The sequence below is a fragment of the Prinia subflava genome, chromosome 1 (assembly GCF_021018805.1).
Source record: "Prinia subflava isolate CZ2003 ecotype Zambia chromosome 1, Cam_Psub_1.2, whole genome shotgun sequence".
NCBI lineage: Eukaryota > Metazoa > Chordata > Aves > Passeriformes > Cisticolidae > Prinia > Prinia subflava.
This window is the reverse complement of record NC_086247.1, coordinates 4,292,398-4,311,712: the sequence shown is the minus strand read 5'-3', so window position 1 is coordinate 4,311,712 and position 19,315 is coordinate 4,292,398. Positions and strand designations below refer to the sequence as shown.

The 19,315-nt window shown below is 38.6% G+C and overlaps 1 protein-coding gene across 3 annotated transcripts in view; it reads right to left on the bottom strand.

Annotated features, from left to right (window-relative positions):
• TRAPPC9 (trafficking protein particle complex subunit 9) overlaps window positions 1-19,315 on the bottom strand; it is a 455,571-nt gene that overhangs the window by 404,941 nt on the left and 31,315 nt on the right. For all 3 annotated transcript variants that reach the window (XM_063407939.1, XM_063407850.1, XM_063408027.1), the window contains 3 exons: window positions 18,814-18,957; window positions 4,189-4,315; window positions 574-719 (listed from right to left, as the gene is read on the bottom strand). In XM_063407939.1, coding sequence (XP_063264009.1) covers window positions 574-719; window positions 4,189-4,315; window positions 18,814-18,957 — 417 coding nt within the window. The remainder of the gene's footprint in view (window positions 1-573; window positions 720-4,188; window positions 4,316-18,813; window positions 18,958-19,315) is intronic.

The following is a 19,315-nucleotide window of genomic DNA, read 5'->3' as shown; positions in this document are numbered from 1 at the left end:
CAAAAGCCACAAAAAGAACTACTAATATTTGTAACTTAATCCAGGATTTAAACAAACCTCTAATCTTTTTCTAATGGCACAATTACTGCATTGAAAGGCTTTATAGTCTTTATATAAAGGAAATGACTAATATTCCTTACAGGGTTTAAAAACTTTTTCTTGGCTGAACTGTTCTTAAATAAAAAGGACTAATCAGACAGTTCATCACTCTTGAGTTTATGTTGAATCAGAATAGGACAAGGAAAAACCACAGCAGTGCATTTTCCTCAGGGCATTGAAACTGGTGGCTGCCAAGCAGAGCGTGTCAGAACTAAGTTTTCCCTAAATTCTCTTTTGTTTGAGAAGGAAATAAAACTAGTTTATGTGTTCTGAAAAATCAATGTTACCATCTATGAGACTTTATTCCTCTTTTGAATAAGAAACCCCAGAGAAAAAATATTTGTTCCTTCAGGACTTGAGGCTAAAAATTGGTTATCTCAAATAAAAGACAGTAATGTTCAGGTCTTTTTTCCTTGACCACAGAAGATTCTCTAATTTAACAAAATAACAGAAAATACTGTAAATTATTCTTACCTATTTTCTTATTTCGTTCTTCCCCACGACTGTGAGCAATAATTGGAGAATATATGAAGGGACTTTTGGTTGACACATTCTGCCCAAGTAAACTTTTCATTTTGTGAGGTCGGAGACTGGTTGGAAGGTTCAAAAGCTTCACAGATCTGTTGAGTAAAAATAGTTTCTAATTATTTCATTTATTCTATTTTGTAACAGGTGACTGTGTTAAAAAAGAGCTGATAAATGTGAAATGTCAGTCTGAGAATAAAATACCCAAAATGGAAAACTTGAAGCAAACATTGAAAATACAAAAAGAAGTAGCATCAACCCAAGGGAACTGCAGTTTCAGAAAGGTCTCAGAAAATAAATAACAAAGGCAAAAAATCTTCTTTAGAAACTAACAAACCCAAAACTAGCCAGAATAGTGATTTGAAATCCAGCTATTAATTTCTGAGTGCAGACTGAACCACATCTCCAGTGCAGAAAGCAGCCAGATGTGTAACTCACACCCAAACTAGAATCCAGACAAGATTTCACTGGACAACACAAATAAAGAAACTTCTCCAGAGTGACTAAGGCTGATTTTAATGCAGTGAAAATGCAGAATTGCTGCTGGAAGGAAGGAAATGTCCCAGAAATTTGAGTGGGTTTGTTAAACAACCAGAAAGCAATTACAAATAGACAGAAAACAAATTATTTATTAGATTACATCCCTGCTAGACCAAATTCCCTACAATGCCAGGCAGGGAAATCACTGCTCTTCCAGTGCTGAGGGGAAAGTAAAAACTAAATTTTGAGCAGAAGAACAAGCAATAAATTGGTGGATATTCAGTAAAAACAGCAGCATTCTCTAAACCTGTAGGACACCTAATTACTTCAAACCAGGAACTCAGCACAATAAAGAACAGATATATCAGTATCACACTAATAGAAAGTAGACACACACAAGAAACCAAGATAATGTGTTTCTGCTGAAAAATAATGAGGCTGTAAGAGTAACACTACACGAGATCTCTCTGTGAAACAAAACACCTGGTAAGAAATTACTAAGTAACACTAAAAATAGGTTGGAAAAGAACTAAATCACATCCATATATTACATGTTGGTGATACTTAGTGTCAGCATCAAAATCATATGCAAAATCATAGACAACGAGCCTGAGGAATAAGAAGGAAACTGTAAGAGACCCCAGATATTTCATATTTTAAAACCTCTTCTGATGGAATTTTTTTTACAAATTAGAATGCAACTTAAAGCACAAATGTGAATTATATTTATTTGAGGAAAAAAGCATTGAATCTGATAAAGAGGTAATAAAAAGGAATTTTATTTTATATACAGAGGAAAGTGCTCCTTCATGGCTCCTTCATGGTTATTATGTAAATGCTGGTGGATAACCTGCTGTATTTGAATGACAGTGGAAGGAATGTTCCTCAGCCACATATCAGAGAGCTGTACCCTCACAGGTCAGACACAGAAGAGGGCGTATTTTTAATTCCTTTGTGTGAAAAGCTTCAGTCATGTCCCCTGGCCTGACACCACTGAATGCAAATGAGTGACAATTAAGAATTACTAACTAATTTCACTAGCTACCCAGAAGATCAAAATCCTGTATTTGGAAAATGTTAATTAAAAACAACCTTGCTTAGATGGGAAAAGAATTTTTTTTTTTAAAGAAATCCCACTATACTAGGTAAACAGAGGGAAGAGAAAAAATGGCACTGAGTAAATTTGAGGTAGTAAGGAAAGAATGTAAGGACAGCTAAAAGCAGCAGTGGTGAAAAGAAAGAAAAATTTCTGCTTTTAAGTATATTAGTAAGACAATTACCTTTAACATAGGTAAATTATAAAAATGGGAATAGTGCATTTTTTATCTGAAAAAATACCAGATGATGATTTGCAAATGAACATGAGTAATGGAATATGAAGATTTTGCCTTGCCAAATCTCTTCTATTGCTTTTGAAGTACTGGGGAGAAAAGGTAACATTGCCACTGTGTTCCTATTTCACTGTGGCATTTCCATGTCTGACAGTATTTTGATTAAGAAATCCGCATCCAAAATAAGCACCCCACATTAAATGGATTAAAACTCGTAGACCATGAAATGCCAACAGTAAATAGAAGTCATCCCCATCAGAAAATGTGTGTTTCTAGAGGGCTCTAACATGAATTGAATCGTAAGCTGAGGTTATTCAACATTGATCAAAATGACATTTCCACAGATTTGTAATTGATGTCACAAAAATTAGCCCGATTTAGCTCAGGGAGCTCTGCAGTCCAGCAGCACAGCAGGTTCTAAACAGGCTGGCCAGCTCTGCAACACCAGATATGCTGGGCAGATGTAACCAGAGGCTTTGTATCTAAATTCAATTAATATTTTATTGGAGTGCAAATTTTTATTACTATGGCTTTTACAGAAATTTTAAAAGACAAGAAGGAGGAGGAGAGGAGCAGCAACTCTTAAATGTTAAATAAAGTTTAGTTCCTGGCCCCATGGCAAAACAGAAGGAGCTATTCCCAACATTCCAAGCACAGCCAGGTCAAGACAAGTTGATAATAGAAATGGATGTGTTTGTCCCCTGCTCTCAGCATAGAAAACATTTTAAATGACACAAAGTCTTTCTCACTGAAGTCTTGGGAATCTCTTGCCAGAGTTCTGACTGGCCTCTTATTCCAGTCTCTTCTCCCAGGTAACAAACAACAGGATAAGAGGAAATGGCCTCAAACTGCACCACAGGAAGTTTAAATTCAGTGTTAGAATTTTCTTCCCGGAAAGGGTTGTCAAGTATTGGAAAGGGCTGCCCAGGGAGGTGGTGGAGTCACCATCCCTGATAGTGTTCAAAAACTGTGTGGATGTGGTATCTGAGGACATGGTTTGATGGGGAGCATGCTGGTGCTGCTGGGTTGGTGGTTGGACTTGAACACTTTGAAGTCTCCTCCAGTTTTAACTCTTCCATAGTTCTATGATGCTATGACTAAATGCATTACTCTCATGAACAAGGATTCAATCAGCATTTGCCCCATTTCCTTCACTATTCAGCATACTTTTTCTGGAATAGGAATTATCTTTTCTTCAAAAAGAAAATATTTCCTTTCACTCTCCTATTACTGATACCCAGTGGCTGCTTTCATTCTCTCTGACTCTCTCTAATGTTTCATGCCAGGTTTAAACCTGAACAAGTTATTATTCATTGGCCTGACTGCATGATGTTCCTGAATGGAACTGAGATTTAGAACAGGCCAGTGAAGATGCCAGCTTGAAAATGCAGCATCTGGAAAAGGAGAGTTACAAAAAGCACCACTCTCATGGACCTTCAGTACTGAAATGATCAAGTATTGAACTAAAATCTCAGCTGCAGCAAAATACCTTCCTTGAATTGAGTAAGAAATTGTTGAAGGACAGTTCTTCAAAAAAACAAAACTTCTCTCTTTCTGAAATTAAAGGCCACAAAGTATTTTTTGGTCAAAGGCTCTATTTTTGCTCAAGAGCTTCTCAAAACAATTTGACATTTTGACATTTTTCCATGTTCCTGTGATCCACATGCCTAAAGTGAGATGACTGCATCCTTTCAGCATCCTTTAAAATTTGACAGGTACTGTGAAAAAGTTAAAGATTGTGTTTTGGGCTTACTTCACAATAGGCAATTTGGTGAAGGGAACAGGAGGTAGCTTCAAACCATCTGGAAGAGTGATGACTTCCATTGTCCCGGGGCATTTTGCCGTGTAGCTTTCCAAGCTCTGCGTGACATCTTTCTTTTCTAGAAAATAAAATTAAAAAACAATTTTAGACTCACATTTGATTGAGACTACAGCCTTTTTTTGTACAAAGTAACTCAAATGGTACACCAACTAATTTCTGCATTCAGCACAAAGAGTTATGTTCAACCTCGACAGATGGATCAAATAGAAGTAAGTGACCTTAAGCAAAAGAGTTTTCTAGATTTCCCAGAATTTTTCAAATGCCAGTCTATACCTACTTTTTGTTAGGTTTTTTTATTGTCAAAACACATTTTTTTACAATTCCATCTATTAAATCTATATATCCAAACAAAACAATCAGACTCACACATATTAAGGTTATTAATAATAGCATTATATGGGAACAAGGACTGCTCTGAAACATCAGATTAAATAATATCAAAGGCAATGAAGAGAAACAAATTACTTTTGATGTTACCTTGTGTGAAAACTATCTAATCCTCAAAATAACTGTACTGTGTCATGCTACTAAATCATTACAACTGGTAAGACTGATTTTCTTTTCTTTTTCCTAAAAATACAAGCACATTCAAATAAATATACATTATTTGGGTTATCTTCAAGAATGTAAAATGATTGCGTATTACTTTTGTCCTGCAATTATTTTCAACACTATATAAAATTGTGTCTCCAGAAAAAAAAAACACCAAAACCACAACTTTTTGGAAATATAAAGCTTCAACACAAAACTGTATTTTATTTTTATGGTGCCTTCCAACCCAAACCTTTCTATGATTCCATGATTCCCTGTGTCTCTGATGAAATGGAAGTCTGTGAACAAAGAAAAGCCTGGGAGTGTTTGTTCAGAGGGGATAATGAGGCAGCTGAAAATACCTATATTGTTTTAAAGTGAATATTCATAGAGTGTTGGAAGGAACCCTAAAGCCCAACCCCCTTGCCATAGGCAGACACCTTCCACTAGACCAGGCTGTTCCAGGACGTGCTACCAAATAAATACAATTATTCAATATCAAAATTGTATCTAGAAAATAGTTAAAATATCAAAATACTCAATGATAAAACTAAATAGGAAAGGGGAGGGTGATAACAAGCAGTTATCAGTTGTAATACTACCAAAAAAACCTGCTTAGACAGGTGTGCTGGGTTATGCAGCAAGGTTTTGGTAGCAAGGAGAGGCCTTTGGGAGAAGGGGCCAGGGTATCTCCACCACAGAGCCCATTCCAGACAACCCCAGAACACCACCTGCTGCTGGTGGCACCTCTGTGAGAACATATTTAAGAAAGGGCAAAAAATGCTGCATAGCAGCTGTGAGAGGGAGGAGTGAGAGAAATGTGGAAGAAACATATCCTGTAAAGCGTGCCAAAAATACTAAAACCTGCCCAAAATTCCATCTCGGGCCTTGAAAAGCACAAACATCCAGCAATGCTTGTGCTGCCCACATCAATCCAACTTAGTTTGTGAATTCTACAGCCACGAGTACACACTCCTTCAAAGCAAAGAAACATTGATTGTAATCCCCTTCCCTGTGGAATTAATGTCACATAGCTGAAAAATTGCCTTCCTCATGTCTGTGTTTCACTGAACAGGCTCTAGAGCAAATCCCCACATTTTAATTGCCTATAGGAAATGTTCCCAAAACCACATTAATTAGACATCCATGTACACTCAGAGCAGCACAGCACAGCCAGGAGTTGTAGTGGTGCAAGGCAGAGTATTACCATCAAAATTTCAGGTTATTTGCCATATCATGAGCAAGGGCACACAGTGCAAGCAGAATCCACCGAGAGGGAAATCTTCACAGCCACCAGGAATGATGAAGATAATACTACAGCATGTGCTTAATTGTGCTTGAAACCAAAGGTCTGTGATTCCAGAGCACTGCCTTTCATTCCCTAGTGTGAAACACTGTCACTTATTGTTCTCAAAGAAAGCAGGCTGCCATTTGCAGGAAGAATTTGTTTACAGATTTTTTGTGTTGTTATTTCACAGTAGCCACACTTTTCGTGAGAAAAAAGCCAAACCAAACCATTTTTCCACGTTGATGTGGTATGAAAACATGCTTTAAACATGCTGCTGCCAGGCCAGCCCCTCAGTTTCTTCTTCTCAGCACCACATCTCAGCCAAGATGCTGAAGGAATCCACATCAGCAGGACACGATGGGAAATATTCCCAATGCAAAAGAGCTGCCTGGTCCTGCCCAAGGGCCACTTCTGAAAGCAAACACTGGAACCTTCTCCCTCGAGGAGCACTTCAGCTCCCTGACCTCCGTGGCCTAATGGTTGCCAAAAATCTGCTACAGCAATTGCAGCTCTGAATTCTCACAGCTTCTGCCTGCCTGACATTGTGTTCTGACAGAACCTCCTGGGAGGAGCCACTGAACTCCTCAACCTCCATCGTGACCCACAGTTAGGAGATTTCTGTGACTGCTATCACCAGCACTTATCCTTTTGAAAAGAAGAGACAAAATCCAGCTGCTCTTGGAGGTCTTTACCCACCTGGTGCCTTCATGCTTGTACAGGTCGGCAGGAAGGCAATCACCACTTGATCCTGTGACCTGTGAATTCACCTCAACAGCTTTAAAAGCCTGTCCTGCAGCTGGAGCACTACTGGATACTCTTGTGTAGGTATCAGAGACTCATTTATTGTGTGAGGAGTGACAGCTTATTTTCTCATCTGGGTTAACTGTGTTCACAATTTTTTTTCCCCTCAGTTTCTCTCCAGACTCACTGAAAGACCAGGATCACAGAATGGCTGTAACCAAACAAAGCTGAGCAAAGCCACTGTCAGCACTGGCCCACGAGCACATCCTGCTCATTTGGTTCAGTATAACCCCACAGTAGTTTCCTCATTTCATACCAAATTGGTTTTGACTGCTTCTGACAACCAAAACTTCTGCAAGGCCGCCCATACTCTTAGAATTTCATTGCTTAACTACTTCACCTCAACATAACAAGCACTGGTTTTGTGTCCAAGCTGCTTCAAACCTTCTTCTAATACGAGAACACAAAAATCTGAGAGCTTCATGCACAGTCAGAAACCATTAGTGATTGAAAGCTGCTAAATGTGAAAAAGAGCACACTTTCTGCTCGTTCCACAGTCATGTGGAGCAGTATTTCACAATAATGGAGCCATTGAAAAATCAGACCAGGACAGGACAGAAGGTCAGTTATAGACTAACATTTTTAAGCACTTCAGTAACTGTGATTTAACAGTCTAACACAAACAGCAGTTCATGTCTTGGCAGATAACACAGAAAATGAGAAGAACACAATTGCTGTAACTGTGCTCTTTAATATTTGAAGAAATTTTAAATAGCTGTACTGTGGTTCAGTCACTACCCATTGAATTATTAGGCAAAGAACAAAAACACAGCTTTTTGTGTATTGGTTGATGTAGTGTTATCAAGTCACAGTATCCCCTGTACAACAACCTACAGCCAGGTAGAATAAAGAGAGGGAAAGTTGCCCATCTCACCCACCAATCACACTGAACAACTTCATTTCCTTATGGAGCTCACTAAAGTATTGAAAATAAATAGCTCAAAACTTTGTGACTCCAATTTTACCTCAGTGATGGGCCCAGAATCAACATTTTAACAAAAACCCTCATTGCCCAGGGTGCTTTGTACTGGCTGAGTTCTTTCCTTTTCCCCTGAAAACATTAATTAATGGTCACAAAGCAGAAGTCTGAGGAGAGCTCCTGCAGCAGTCCTGACCCAACTCTCTCAGGACAGACTCAAACATCTCCTTGATGAGTCAATAATAATATATAACAAGACAGAAAAGTTAGTCTGATGACAGAAAAAAAACAAGAAGAAAAGCAGTTTTTGCACTACAAACATAGACATGGCCTTCCAGTGCCTGAAGGGAGCATACGAGAAAGATGGAGAGAGACTTTTTACAAGAGAATGCAGTGACAGAACAAGGGGAAACAGATTCCAACTGACAGAGGGCAGGTTTACATTAGATATTAAAAAAACACCTATTTTCTGAGGCTAGTGAGGCCCTGGCACAGGCTGCCCAGAGAAGCTGTGGCTGCCCCATCCCTGGAGGTGTTCAAGGCCAGGCTGGATGGGGCTCTGAGCAACCTGATCTAGTGGGAGGTGTCCCTGCCCGCAGCAGAGATGGTGACTTTAAGGCTGCCTCCAACTCAGACAATTCTGTGATATTGCCTTCACACACCCACACAAAATGAGAATTGCTTGGTGAGCCCTAGAGAAGATAAAGTCCACGTCTGCTTCCAGGGGAATCTTCAGTCTCACTCTGCCACGAAGATGCAGTGTACTCTTAAAACTAAAGGATTTCAAAAAGGCCACAAAATACATTAAGACCCCCACAAAAGCTGCAGTAGAAATTGATTATTCACAGACAGCAACCACTACACCCCTTTTACTCTGCAGTTAATCACAGATTGCAGGGGGTGTGCAAAGCTCCTCAGCCTTTCAGGCAGGGCCTGAGTTTTGCTTGGGACAGGGAGCACCACATTTGTGTGTTCAGGGCATCCCCCTTTCCCTTTCCAGGCCAGGGCTGTGAGCAAAGCACCCTGGCAGGACCTGCAGGATCCATCCACTCCTGCTGGGAACTCAGCAGAACAGAGCAGCTCCTCTCACCTGCAGGCAGCACCCCCTGCTTTTCCACCCCATTACCTCTGACACGGCTTGCATGATGGCACTTTCTACACTTGCAGTACCAACAGCAAATATTTTTCTGAAAAATACATGCAGCAAGTAAACACAACTTCAAACTGCTCAGGAATCTCATACTTGAACAAGCTGCTTTGAAAGCAACACAGGAGCCCTGGGTGTTCATCCCACTGCTGTCTACTGCAATAAATGTGTGTGCTCCCCACAGACTCCAAAGCTGTTCTTACAGAGAAAGGCACTGGCAGTCAGCACAGAGGATGATCCCATTTCTGTAAGAAATCAAGCAACATAAATCTCTAAATAAACATTGCAGAGACTAACAAAATTCACTGTTTGATGTAGAAAAGAGCAGAAACTAGAAGAAAATAATTAATCTATGCTACCAAAGTGTTAGATTTGCTTTCATGAACAGAGCATCATGAAGTGCATCAGAGACTGACTCCATCCACACAAAGGACTCAGTTGTTTGCTGTGTAATAGCTCATCTTTGAAAAATAAGTTCTCAATTTACTACTAACTTTGCAGGAAGGGGGAAGAAAATAGTATTTTAGACACAAATAAAAATTGCTGTCTTAGAATCCAAATGTTTTCCACTCCTAAAGAGACTGCCACAGAGACAAAGAATGGGAAGAGACTGACTAAACACGTCGCAGTCTTCCAAGGTTTTTAATAATTGTGGAGAATTATTCATGTGCACATGAAACCCCAGCCAGTTTGCACAAAAATATTTCTAGTTAAAAACCTCATTTAAAAATCAACATAGCTGAAGACAGAGTTCATAAAGACACCATTAAAATTTCAGTGTCTGGTTCTCCACCATATGTCAGAACTTCAGATGTCTGCATACTCTCAATACTAAAAAAATATATTTTGTACACAAAAAATCAGTATATAAACCACTGAAATCAATACTAATTTTTTCATGTTAAAGAATACCAGGAGTCCTATCCTTTACAAAAAGTGGAGTAAATTAGGCATAGATAACTTCTGCAATGATAACAGAAGTTCAGGACTGCTGTAAAGCTGCTTCAGGGCAAGGAAGGTTTTGTAAATATTCACAGATACAATGGTGCAACTGCTAAACAGTTATGATTCTGGATTTTGTGTAGAAGATGCACAGACAGAAGATGGAAAGGACAACACATTGATTTCTGCAGAACATTTTCCCCAATATACTGTTATGCAATGTCCCTGGAATTTGCCCAGGAAGGTTTATGAGGATTCAAAATTTCCACACCTCCACCAGTGAGCTAACCTTGCTTCAGAAAAGCATGGTTTAATTGTTGAAAAAATTGAGAAACTGTCTGAAAACTTAAAATGAAAACATGTCAGCTCTCTCTCCCAAGGTATAATTGAGTTTTCCCATCCCCCTGTACAAACATCTCTTCAGTATCACTCCTACCCTACCCATCTTTTCTTGGCACATCCAATCTCACTCCATGGACATCACATGGGGAATTCACTAAGGTACATGGATGATCCATTTTTAAACATGGACATTTCTTCTTCTAAATAAAATGTCAATTTCAACAGCAGCCTTGACTCCAGTGCTTTAATCTGAATTTAGGGTGAGAGAGCAGTGTTGAGTCTGTTAAATGTCACATAAAATATATTTGAATTTTAGTAATATAGCACCTACTAAAATAGCTTCCTTTGGTACAAAAAAAATTAGCACTTAATAATACAGCACAAATTCTTCATGCCTTCATCTTGCCAATTAAAGTAGATCTTCCCCAAAGGAATTTTTTTTTCCGTGGAATAAAAACCTTGCAATGTGTCTTCACTTGAAAATCTGTATCTTTTCCCTCAATTAATTGAAGGAAATGACATTTCTTTGAGACCAGGGGTACCTACATGAAGATGACAATTTTGGGCTAAAGCTCAAAGATTTCATTTTCTTCATAAGTGACCTTAAAAAAATTAACAGAAAATTTGTGTCACACAAAAGCACTATTTTACTGTAACAACTGATCTACTGATCACAGCCTAAGAATTTGGCTGTGACACTGGCTAGAGTTTTTGTCTGTACCTCACTGACACTCAAGTCTAAGCAAAGGTAAATCCCTTATGAGACTTTCAAGCTGGTCTGTAATGCTAAATATTTGATTCACAGTATATTATTTTTGTCATGTAACATATGTCTTTAAAAAATCATTCTCTTTCATATTTAGTTCTATACAAAGGAATTTAAATCTTTTACTCCTGTTGCTAGTTTACTGCATTTCATTTATTTACTCCACTTCAAAAACAAAAAATCAAAGTCTAAAAGGTATGTAATTCAGGAAAATAAATTACACCCTCTTAATAAAGCAGTTTGGGCAAAGTTATTAAATAAGTTGGCTTGTCTCTACAAAACACAGATTCCAGAGAGACATTCTAAAAGAGGAGGGGGTTAAAAAAAGCAGGAAGAAGTGTAGCAAGAGCACAATAGTGCCAAAGTTTGATAGCACAGAACTGATGGAAACACAGAAGTAGATGAAAAGCAGCAGAAGTCACAGTACCATGATGAATAAGATGTAAGTGGCTCCTAAGGAGTCTCCTCCTACTTCATAAACAATCTCCCAAGTATTTTATTCCAACCCATCAGAAAGCATTTCCATTCAGGCTTTTTTAATATATTCATTCTTAAACCACACTGTGCCACTGCTATACATCAAACACACAAGGTGACAAGTCTGTTTAATTACACTTTTATACATATACATACACAGATACACTTATTTATATGTACGTACACAGGCAAGATATGGCACTAAGCTGAAGCAGTGAAATATTTCAAAGTAATGGCTAAGAACTACCCAGGCTGCTATAAATATTCCCTGGTAATTATATTGTAGATTTCCAACTTCATCCTGAAATCAGTTAATTTGAGTATCATAAGACCAACCAAAGTAGCTCCCTTTTGAAAGGTTTATTGGTTGGGCAATACCAACTTGCAGGTACTTTGTCAGCTAAAATACAACACAGTGCATTAAAACCAGTTCATCAGTGTCAGTTGAGTAAACCTCACTCCAACTTTGAAGTTTACATCAAGTTTTAATTTGCAATAAATTCTCTGTTCGGTCTGATTAAAGCATCATTCTTTTTAGCCCCTGAAATCAGTAACATTTACCTTTCTAAAAATAAATTTACACACTTGGACATGATCTAGCAGAAATGCTGTCCTAATTTAAATACAATTTCAAGTATTTTAAGCGTTGCAGCACAAAAGAGAAGCTACAGAGCAAAGCAGCTGATGCCTTTACCACACAGCTTTGGGGGTTACCTGTGACAGCAGCAGCAGACTCCCAAAGAGCAGGATTCCAACACAGCATCTTTTATTCTCCACTCTCAAGTAACATCACCACAATCAAGGCTACTCTAGAAACTCCTCTAAATAACCTTGGCTTGGCACTTGGCAACAAATTGTGATATTGTCACTTTTACATCTGTTTTGACATGTGCTGCTTTGGGCTGGGGTAGAGTTAATTTTCTTCACAGTAGCTGGGCTGGGGCTGTTTTGGGATTTGTGCTGAAAAGAGTGTTGATAATACAGGGCTGATTTGGTTATTGCTGCACATGACTGGGGATCTCTTTCCTCAGCACCCTAAATTCATTCACTTTTTGTTTCTATCTCTTCTAATCATTAATGAACCATTGTACCAATAGATGTTTTTTTCAGAGTTGGTTTTTTTTAATTCAGGAATACTGTATCAACTAAATCACACTCATTTACATGCTCCACTATCCACTGAAAATAAATCATGCTTCAAAGATGTTCCAACATCTTCCTATTAAATCACAAATATCCACACACCTATTATTATTTACTAGGGCTTCTTATAATGCAGCCAGTACTGAGGCCAAATTTATTCCATTTCAGAGAGGTTCAAAGGATGGAATTTGGTTTAACCTCACTTCAAGAGAAGCATCCAAAACCAGAGTCACTTAGTACTGAGACAGGCATGGATGTGTAAGGGGGGGGATGAATCTTGTAAAAATAATCACTGGTGTGGCCAGGGTCACTAGGAAGATTCTGACATAGATATATCAGTTGGAAGAACTTCCATCCCTCTTGAACTCTTAAAAAAATACAGCAATGCACTTGCCATTTGTAATTTTAAAGTGAGGATAAAAACACTTTAAAAAATTAACTGCAACTGTAGTTCAGCTGTTTAAAATTAAAATGGTTTTAGTGCCTTTGAACCTTATCTGGTACCTGAAATTTATTACTGTTCATTTTACAGTTCAGATCACTCCCTACCATAAACCACTTCTAATTACATTTCTAAATAATTTCACAGATTTATTCTCTGTAAAGGAAGGGCCAGCCTTGGAATCTTCTTTCCTAAACAGAAAACCTTGATCCAAATTTTTTGATATAGCTCAATCTTCCCTGAGTGTCTCTTTCCATACCTCAATTATCTTTCAGTTCTGGCAGGCTTCCTGCTTCTGTGTGAAGTTATTATTTTTCGTGAGTTCAGCAAGTTACACCTCAAAATCTTTTCTGGTCTTATGTCTTTATCTGTAATATTTATAATCTTGTTTCCTCTAACTTAAATATGAAAAAGAGGAGAAAAAAATAAAGGAAGAGCAGCATTATGAGAATAGGCAGGAGAAATGGCAAACAGAGGAGAGAAATTGTGAACAACCAGCTCAAACTGAAATGAGCTGAAACTCTCAACAACTCTGGCTACAGCTCTGAAAACGTGGGGAAATCTGAAAGGAACAGCAGGACTTGAACAAGAGAACAGGAGGCAGTGAGGTGAACAGAGCAACAAGCTGCTCCAGCAGTCCCCCAGAAAAAGATGCTGTTTTAAATCCTTCCATGCCCAAAAGTTATTTATAGGCTCACAGGTTGTTCTTAACCCCTGCTCCAGTGAAATCCATTTAGCCCAGTCTCTGTGGGGAGGTAGAACCCACCAAGTGCCTGTGCAGCTTCACTTCTTTTTCCCAGATTTGGATGAAATTCAGGACAACGTTACAATTTTAAGTAAAGATCCTCAGAAACTGAATCTGGTCCTTACTGCTGCTTGGCAGGAGGGCTACAAAGAGTTAAAGTCATTTCCACATTCACTTGTGGTCTAGCTGTCAATTTTCAGGAGGCCAGTTTAATATTCTTTCTTATTTTCCATACTTCTACATAGCAATTTGAAATTTAAATGACACCGAGGGAATGCATATGCAATCGGTTCTATAAATAAAAATGTCTAAAATACTGCATAATTTCCTCTTTCAAACTGCAAGATCGAAAGACATATTTTAAGAGTTGTAAGACACCACGTCTGACATCATCAAATTATGCTCAGTCCAGGCTTAACCATAATTTCTGAAGGCAAAAAGGGTTTGGGATTTCTTTCTTAGATCAAGTTCATCAGTTCTTTGCAAAAGGCACAACCTCACCCTGCCAGCTGACATCTCACCCATCCCCTGAGCACAGCAGGCTTGAAAGGAAAAGATTCTGGAAGAGGTCTCAGATTAATGATGGGAAGTCCCTCAGCTCCCAAGAAGTCCAAGCTGTCAAGGCATCAAGGTGACCTGCCCAGCCAACACTGCCAAGTCCATCCCAACTCATCCACAGGACGAGGAGAACTGAAACAGCATTCAGCAAAAATTTTGGCAGAAATTCTTCATTGGTAACAATCTCAGTACAGGCTGAAAATAAACATCTTTCAGTAGTATCCAATGATTTAAGAAACAACCACACAGAGGAAGGACAGAAAGGCACACCAGGATATTCTGGGAACTTCTCTCCATCACCCACTACCAACTCATGAATAAAGACATCCAACCCCCTGGTCAACAGATGAAAAATTACTTCTGCATGTTTAATGCAGAATGATCACAGAGTCAGTAGTTTAATTCATTAAGTACATGACAGAGCGGTGGAGAGCTCAGGTGTGAAGGCTGTCACCTCAGCAGAAGACTGGAAAGGACTCAAGTGCAGCAACAACAACCACAGGACAGGAAGATCTTGGCAGGGCTACATTGAGAAGCATTGAAAATTGCACATTATTTCCCAAACAACAAAACAGATGAACCTTGGGAATCTTTAAGGAATTAACCCACCAGAAAAAAAAAAGAAAAAACAAAAAGGAATTGAATACTCCTAGTTTCTATGCATGGCATATGAGAAAAGGTCACCTCAGCACATTGAGATCCTTGCCACAAGAAGCAAACAGCAGAAATCCTGGAAACCAGCTGAATGCCTGAAAGAACATGAACTTGCAGGGGTGAGGGACTGTTCTGATCTGCTCAAGGTGAAGACAGACAAGTTTTGCCTTGATCCACAAATGCAGGAAGGAATTAAGTTCTGAACATACCCAGAAAGAAGATTAAAACACAAACGAGGCTAAATGTTGGGATCCAAAGTGATAACTCCATTTTTTCATACAAGAGAAAAGGGAAAATAGGAGAGTAGGAGAATGCCCAGAATGATGATGAGAAGCACAGGAAAGGGGTGGCCCCACCATGGCTCCAGCGCTGGCTCACAGAGTGCCATGGGGAGATGTCCCTGGGTGCCACGGGGCTGTCCCCAGGGTCCCTCCCAGAGCTGCCCAGCCAGGGAGCAGAGCCAGGCAGCAGCACCAGTGGGGTGGAGCAGCCTCGTAGGAGCAGCCAGGACAGCAAGGACAGCAAAGACTCCAGCACTTTGTGGATTTTGCAGTGCCTGTGGCAGGTTAGGCACTTGCTTAGAGAGGGGTTTGTGAGTGACAATGTCACATCCACCTCACAGCACCAGCACATCATTGGTGAACTTCATCTCTGCTCCCCTAAAATCCACTGGCTGCTCTTCGGTATCCAGGCCAAGTTCACCTGATGCACCCAAGGTTTATTGCTCCCTTCCCTGATGAATCAACTACAAGGTCTTCAAATGATCTTCAAACAGGGTTCCTCATTTTCTAAAAGAGAGCAGCTCAAAGCCTTCATTTTCAAACCTCCAATCTTCCAAGAGGCAATGGAAATACATTCCCAACTTTGTACTCCTTCACCAGAGGACTGCCTGGTCTCATTTCCTTCCTTAGTAGATGTTTCCCAATAGTTCTGTGTTTAGAGAGGCCCTAACACAGGAGCCAACTCAGAATTATTTGCACTCAATGCAAGTCACAGCCCTTTTAAGAAGTATGAATATTATCAGTGAAGAGCCACAGTAAAATAATGGCTTTTTTTCCAAATATCTGACATTAGTCAATTCAAATTCACTGAGCTATACACACAGTTTTGTGTGTTTCAAAAAGCATTATAGAAAAGATAGGTTCAATTCCAAGCAATTTGCAACTGCACATTTTAATTCTTATTTAAAGAAAGTGATTCTTAAGGGCTTGTTACCATTAAAACATAATAGCTTGAGATTAGAGGTTTTACTCAGAATTTAGTACCTCATTTTGCTTTGCAGTAGACTGCATTTTACATATTTATGTAACTAAATAGTTTCATTTTAAGTCAAACTTTGAGCTTCCATGTTGTTAAAACAGTGACTGACATCTCCCATTTACTTGATGATACTCTTTATTTAGATTTGCCAGGCTGCATGGCTGGAGATTCAAGTAAATTCAAGTAAACATAGACAAGCTGTATTTTAAAATGTGTCATTCAATTGGAACATTGAATTTTGTTTTAAACACAAACCAGGTTTGACTATGCATTTGTGTTCCATTAATAGAAGCAAGAGTTCCTAATTAATAGACCTAGATTTCATTAGAACAAATAAATCTCATCAGCTGAATTTCTACTTGGAGAATAAATCTTTTTTTTCTGTTTTGTGAAGTCCCAATATCCCAATTTCAACTGAACTAGTAAATGAACAGAATTATATTAAAGAACTAGAAAATGCTCTTTTTCTGTGTCTAGAGACAGCTAATCCTGAGAGAAAAAGGGTTAGAAGGTCAAGTTCCAGAGTCAAATGTTTAGCTGGTAACTTCCTCTCAGCTACAGAGTTTTCACTTCAATTTATTCTGATTTTAAAAATGATCTCCAAACTACCCAAACTTTAAATACAAGAATAGAATTTAGCAGATAATCAGTAATAAGCTGTAAAAATATGAGTTCCTTTATTTAGGAAAGAACACATTCAAATGAAAACTGACTTTTCAAAAGAGTGAGTTTTCCTCCACCCTTAGAAACCGGTGACTTTCCATGCAGCGTAGAAAAACAGTAAAATCTGAGCACTCTTGACTCCAATACCACTGCATTATTTCTGTTTTCTAATTAAACCTTCAATTGATTAACAACCCTGGACATTTCAGTCATGTGATTATCAGAGAAGACCACTAATGACACAGTTTTACCAGTTTATAAAGGAACAGTTCACAGTAAGTAAAAGAGTAACCTAATCCTCTGCCTTCAATTGTCTTGTTTTCCTCCTTTACTACAATTCAAGACTGAAGGAGGTTTGTTGGTTTATTTTTTCTAATTTCCAATATTTTTAGAAGATTTAAAGCAATTTTCTATGCTAAATGGACCCTTGTACAACTCAGGTTGGACTTGATGATCTTAGAGATCTTTTGTAACCTTAATGATTCTGTGGTCGCACAATATCAATCTCAGAAGAGTTACCAAAAAAATTACAGACCAGAAATACATTTCTGGCACTGTCATCCACACTTTTCTCTCCTTTGGAACACCACTCACTGTGTCTGAGCAAGAGTTTATCAATAAAGGCATCAAACTCAAGTTCTATTTTGCATGTATTCAAGAGAGAGGGAAAAAAATATTCAACTGTTTTTCAACCACATGGGAGAACATTTAGTTTGATTTTTTCAGAGGCACTAAACATCACAGTTATCCCTGGCCTTATGAAACTGGAAGCTTTACTCAGACATACAATGTGTGAAGGCAAAGAACACAAAGTGTCCTGTCTTTAAGAGTTCAAACGTTTTTAGAATTAGGGATTAACAATATCACACACGGAAATGCAGAGTGGAAGAGTTTAAAACCTTGTCTTCAGCACAACCTTCCATATATATATCAACAAAGCTTCACTGTAAATCCTGGAAAATCCAAGGACCTTCTGACAGCAAATAAGATCTACAGGCAGAAAGCAAATTTATTCCAGTTTATCAGTTCCTCTCCTTCCTCCAGCACTGATTTGAGCCACTAAACAGAGGGAATGAAGCAGGCAAATACCTAAAGTTTGCCAACAAAGTTCTTTGCTGCAGGAATCACTAAGGGGAGACATTTGGCCATAACTGAAGGAGAAAATAAAAAAAGAAAAAAAAAACCCAACCTATACTTTTTCACTTCCATCCTCTTTATTGTAAACAAAGGAGTAACTGGAAAAAAAATACATTTTCTACCTAGCTTACTGAGAAGCAAAACCAATTTTTAAAATCTTTGAGCACTCACTAAGATCATTTGTTTCATTAAGCTCAGTGATAAACAAGTCACTATGGAATATTTTTACTAAGAAACATGATACAAAATAAGAGGGGTCACTTTTGGCTTTTCCAGATGATTCTGTAAATGTTACATGGTCTCACCCTACACAAGGGTCCTCACACTCATCATTCCCACTGCTGAAAATCGTCCACAGACACGTTCATTGCACTGTCAACCTCTGACAAATTAAATCCTGTTACAATTTATTGATGGATTAAAAAAAGAAAGAAAGAGAGAAACTGCAAAAATACAGAGGAACTTAAGGCCACTGCCCCAATTAAATATTGCTGAACTTAGGTCCATCACATTCAGCTTCTGAAAGTTAGAAACACAGAATGGTTTGGGTTGGAAAAGATCTTCAAGATCATCTAATTTCAACTCTCTGTTGACTGACTACCATCAACAACCCACTCAAGCAAGCACAGAACACCCCAACTTCCATGCTCTCCATTCCTTCCCAAATGAACTGTATTTCAAAACACAGCCACATCATTTGGGTCAGAAGAAAGTGCAATCTGCTTCTTTAGGAAGTCCTACCTTGGTCAGAAAGGAAATCCAGCATGGTCTGGAGCAGGAAGGAGAGATGTCTGACACACAGGGCGGGGTTGCCCATCCTCCTGGAGGCGTAGACGAGCTCATGGAGCAAACGCATCTGCACTGCAGCCCATCCCCTGTGAGTTCCTGGGAGACAATGCAGGTGTTTAATGTATTTGGAAGCTGGAAGTCAACACATGGATTTTGGTTTTCTTCATATGCTAAGCAGTAATTTTATGGCACTTACACCAGTCACCCAATGGTTGTTACAAAATCCAAATCTCGTACTCAACACAAAAATAGGATTGTTGTATTTGCTTGAATATCTAAATATGAAATCAAGTTTTGTTTTACATAATTGCCTATCCACTAATAAATGCACAATTAAAATTCTGAACACAAAGTTAACACTTCCCAAAAACCAAAATTATATACAAAACCTTTAAAGTTTGGGTTTTTTTTTAGTTCTCCAGACAATGCACATGAGATTTCATACAGAAATTGG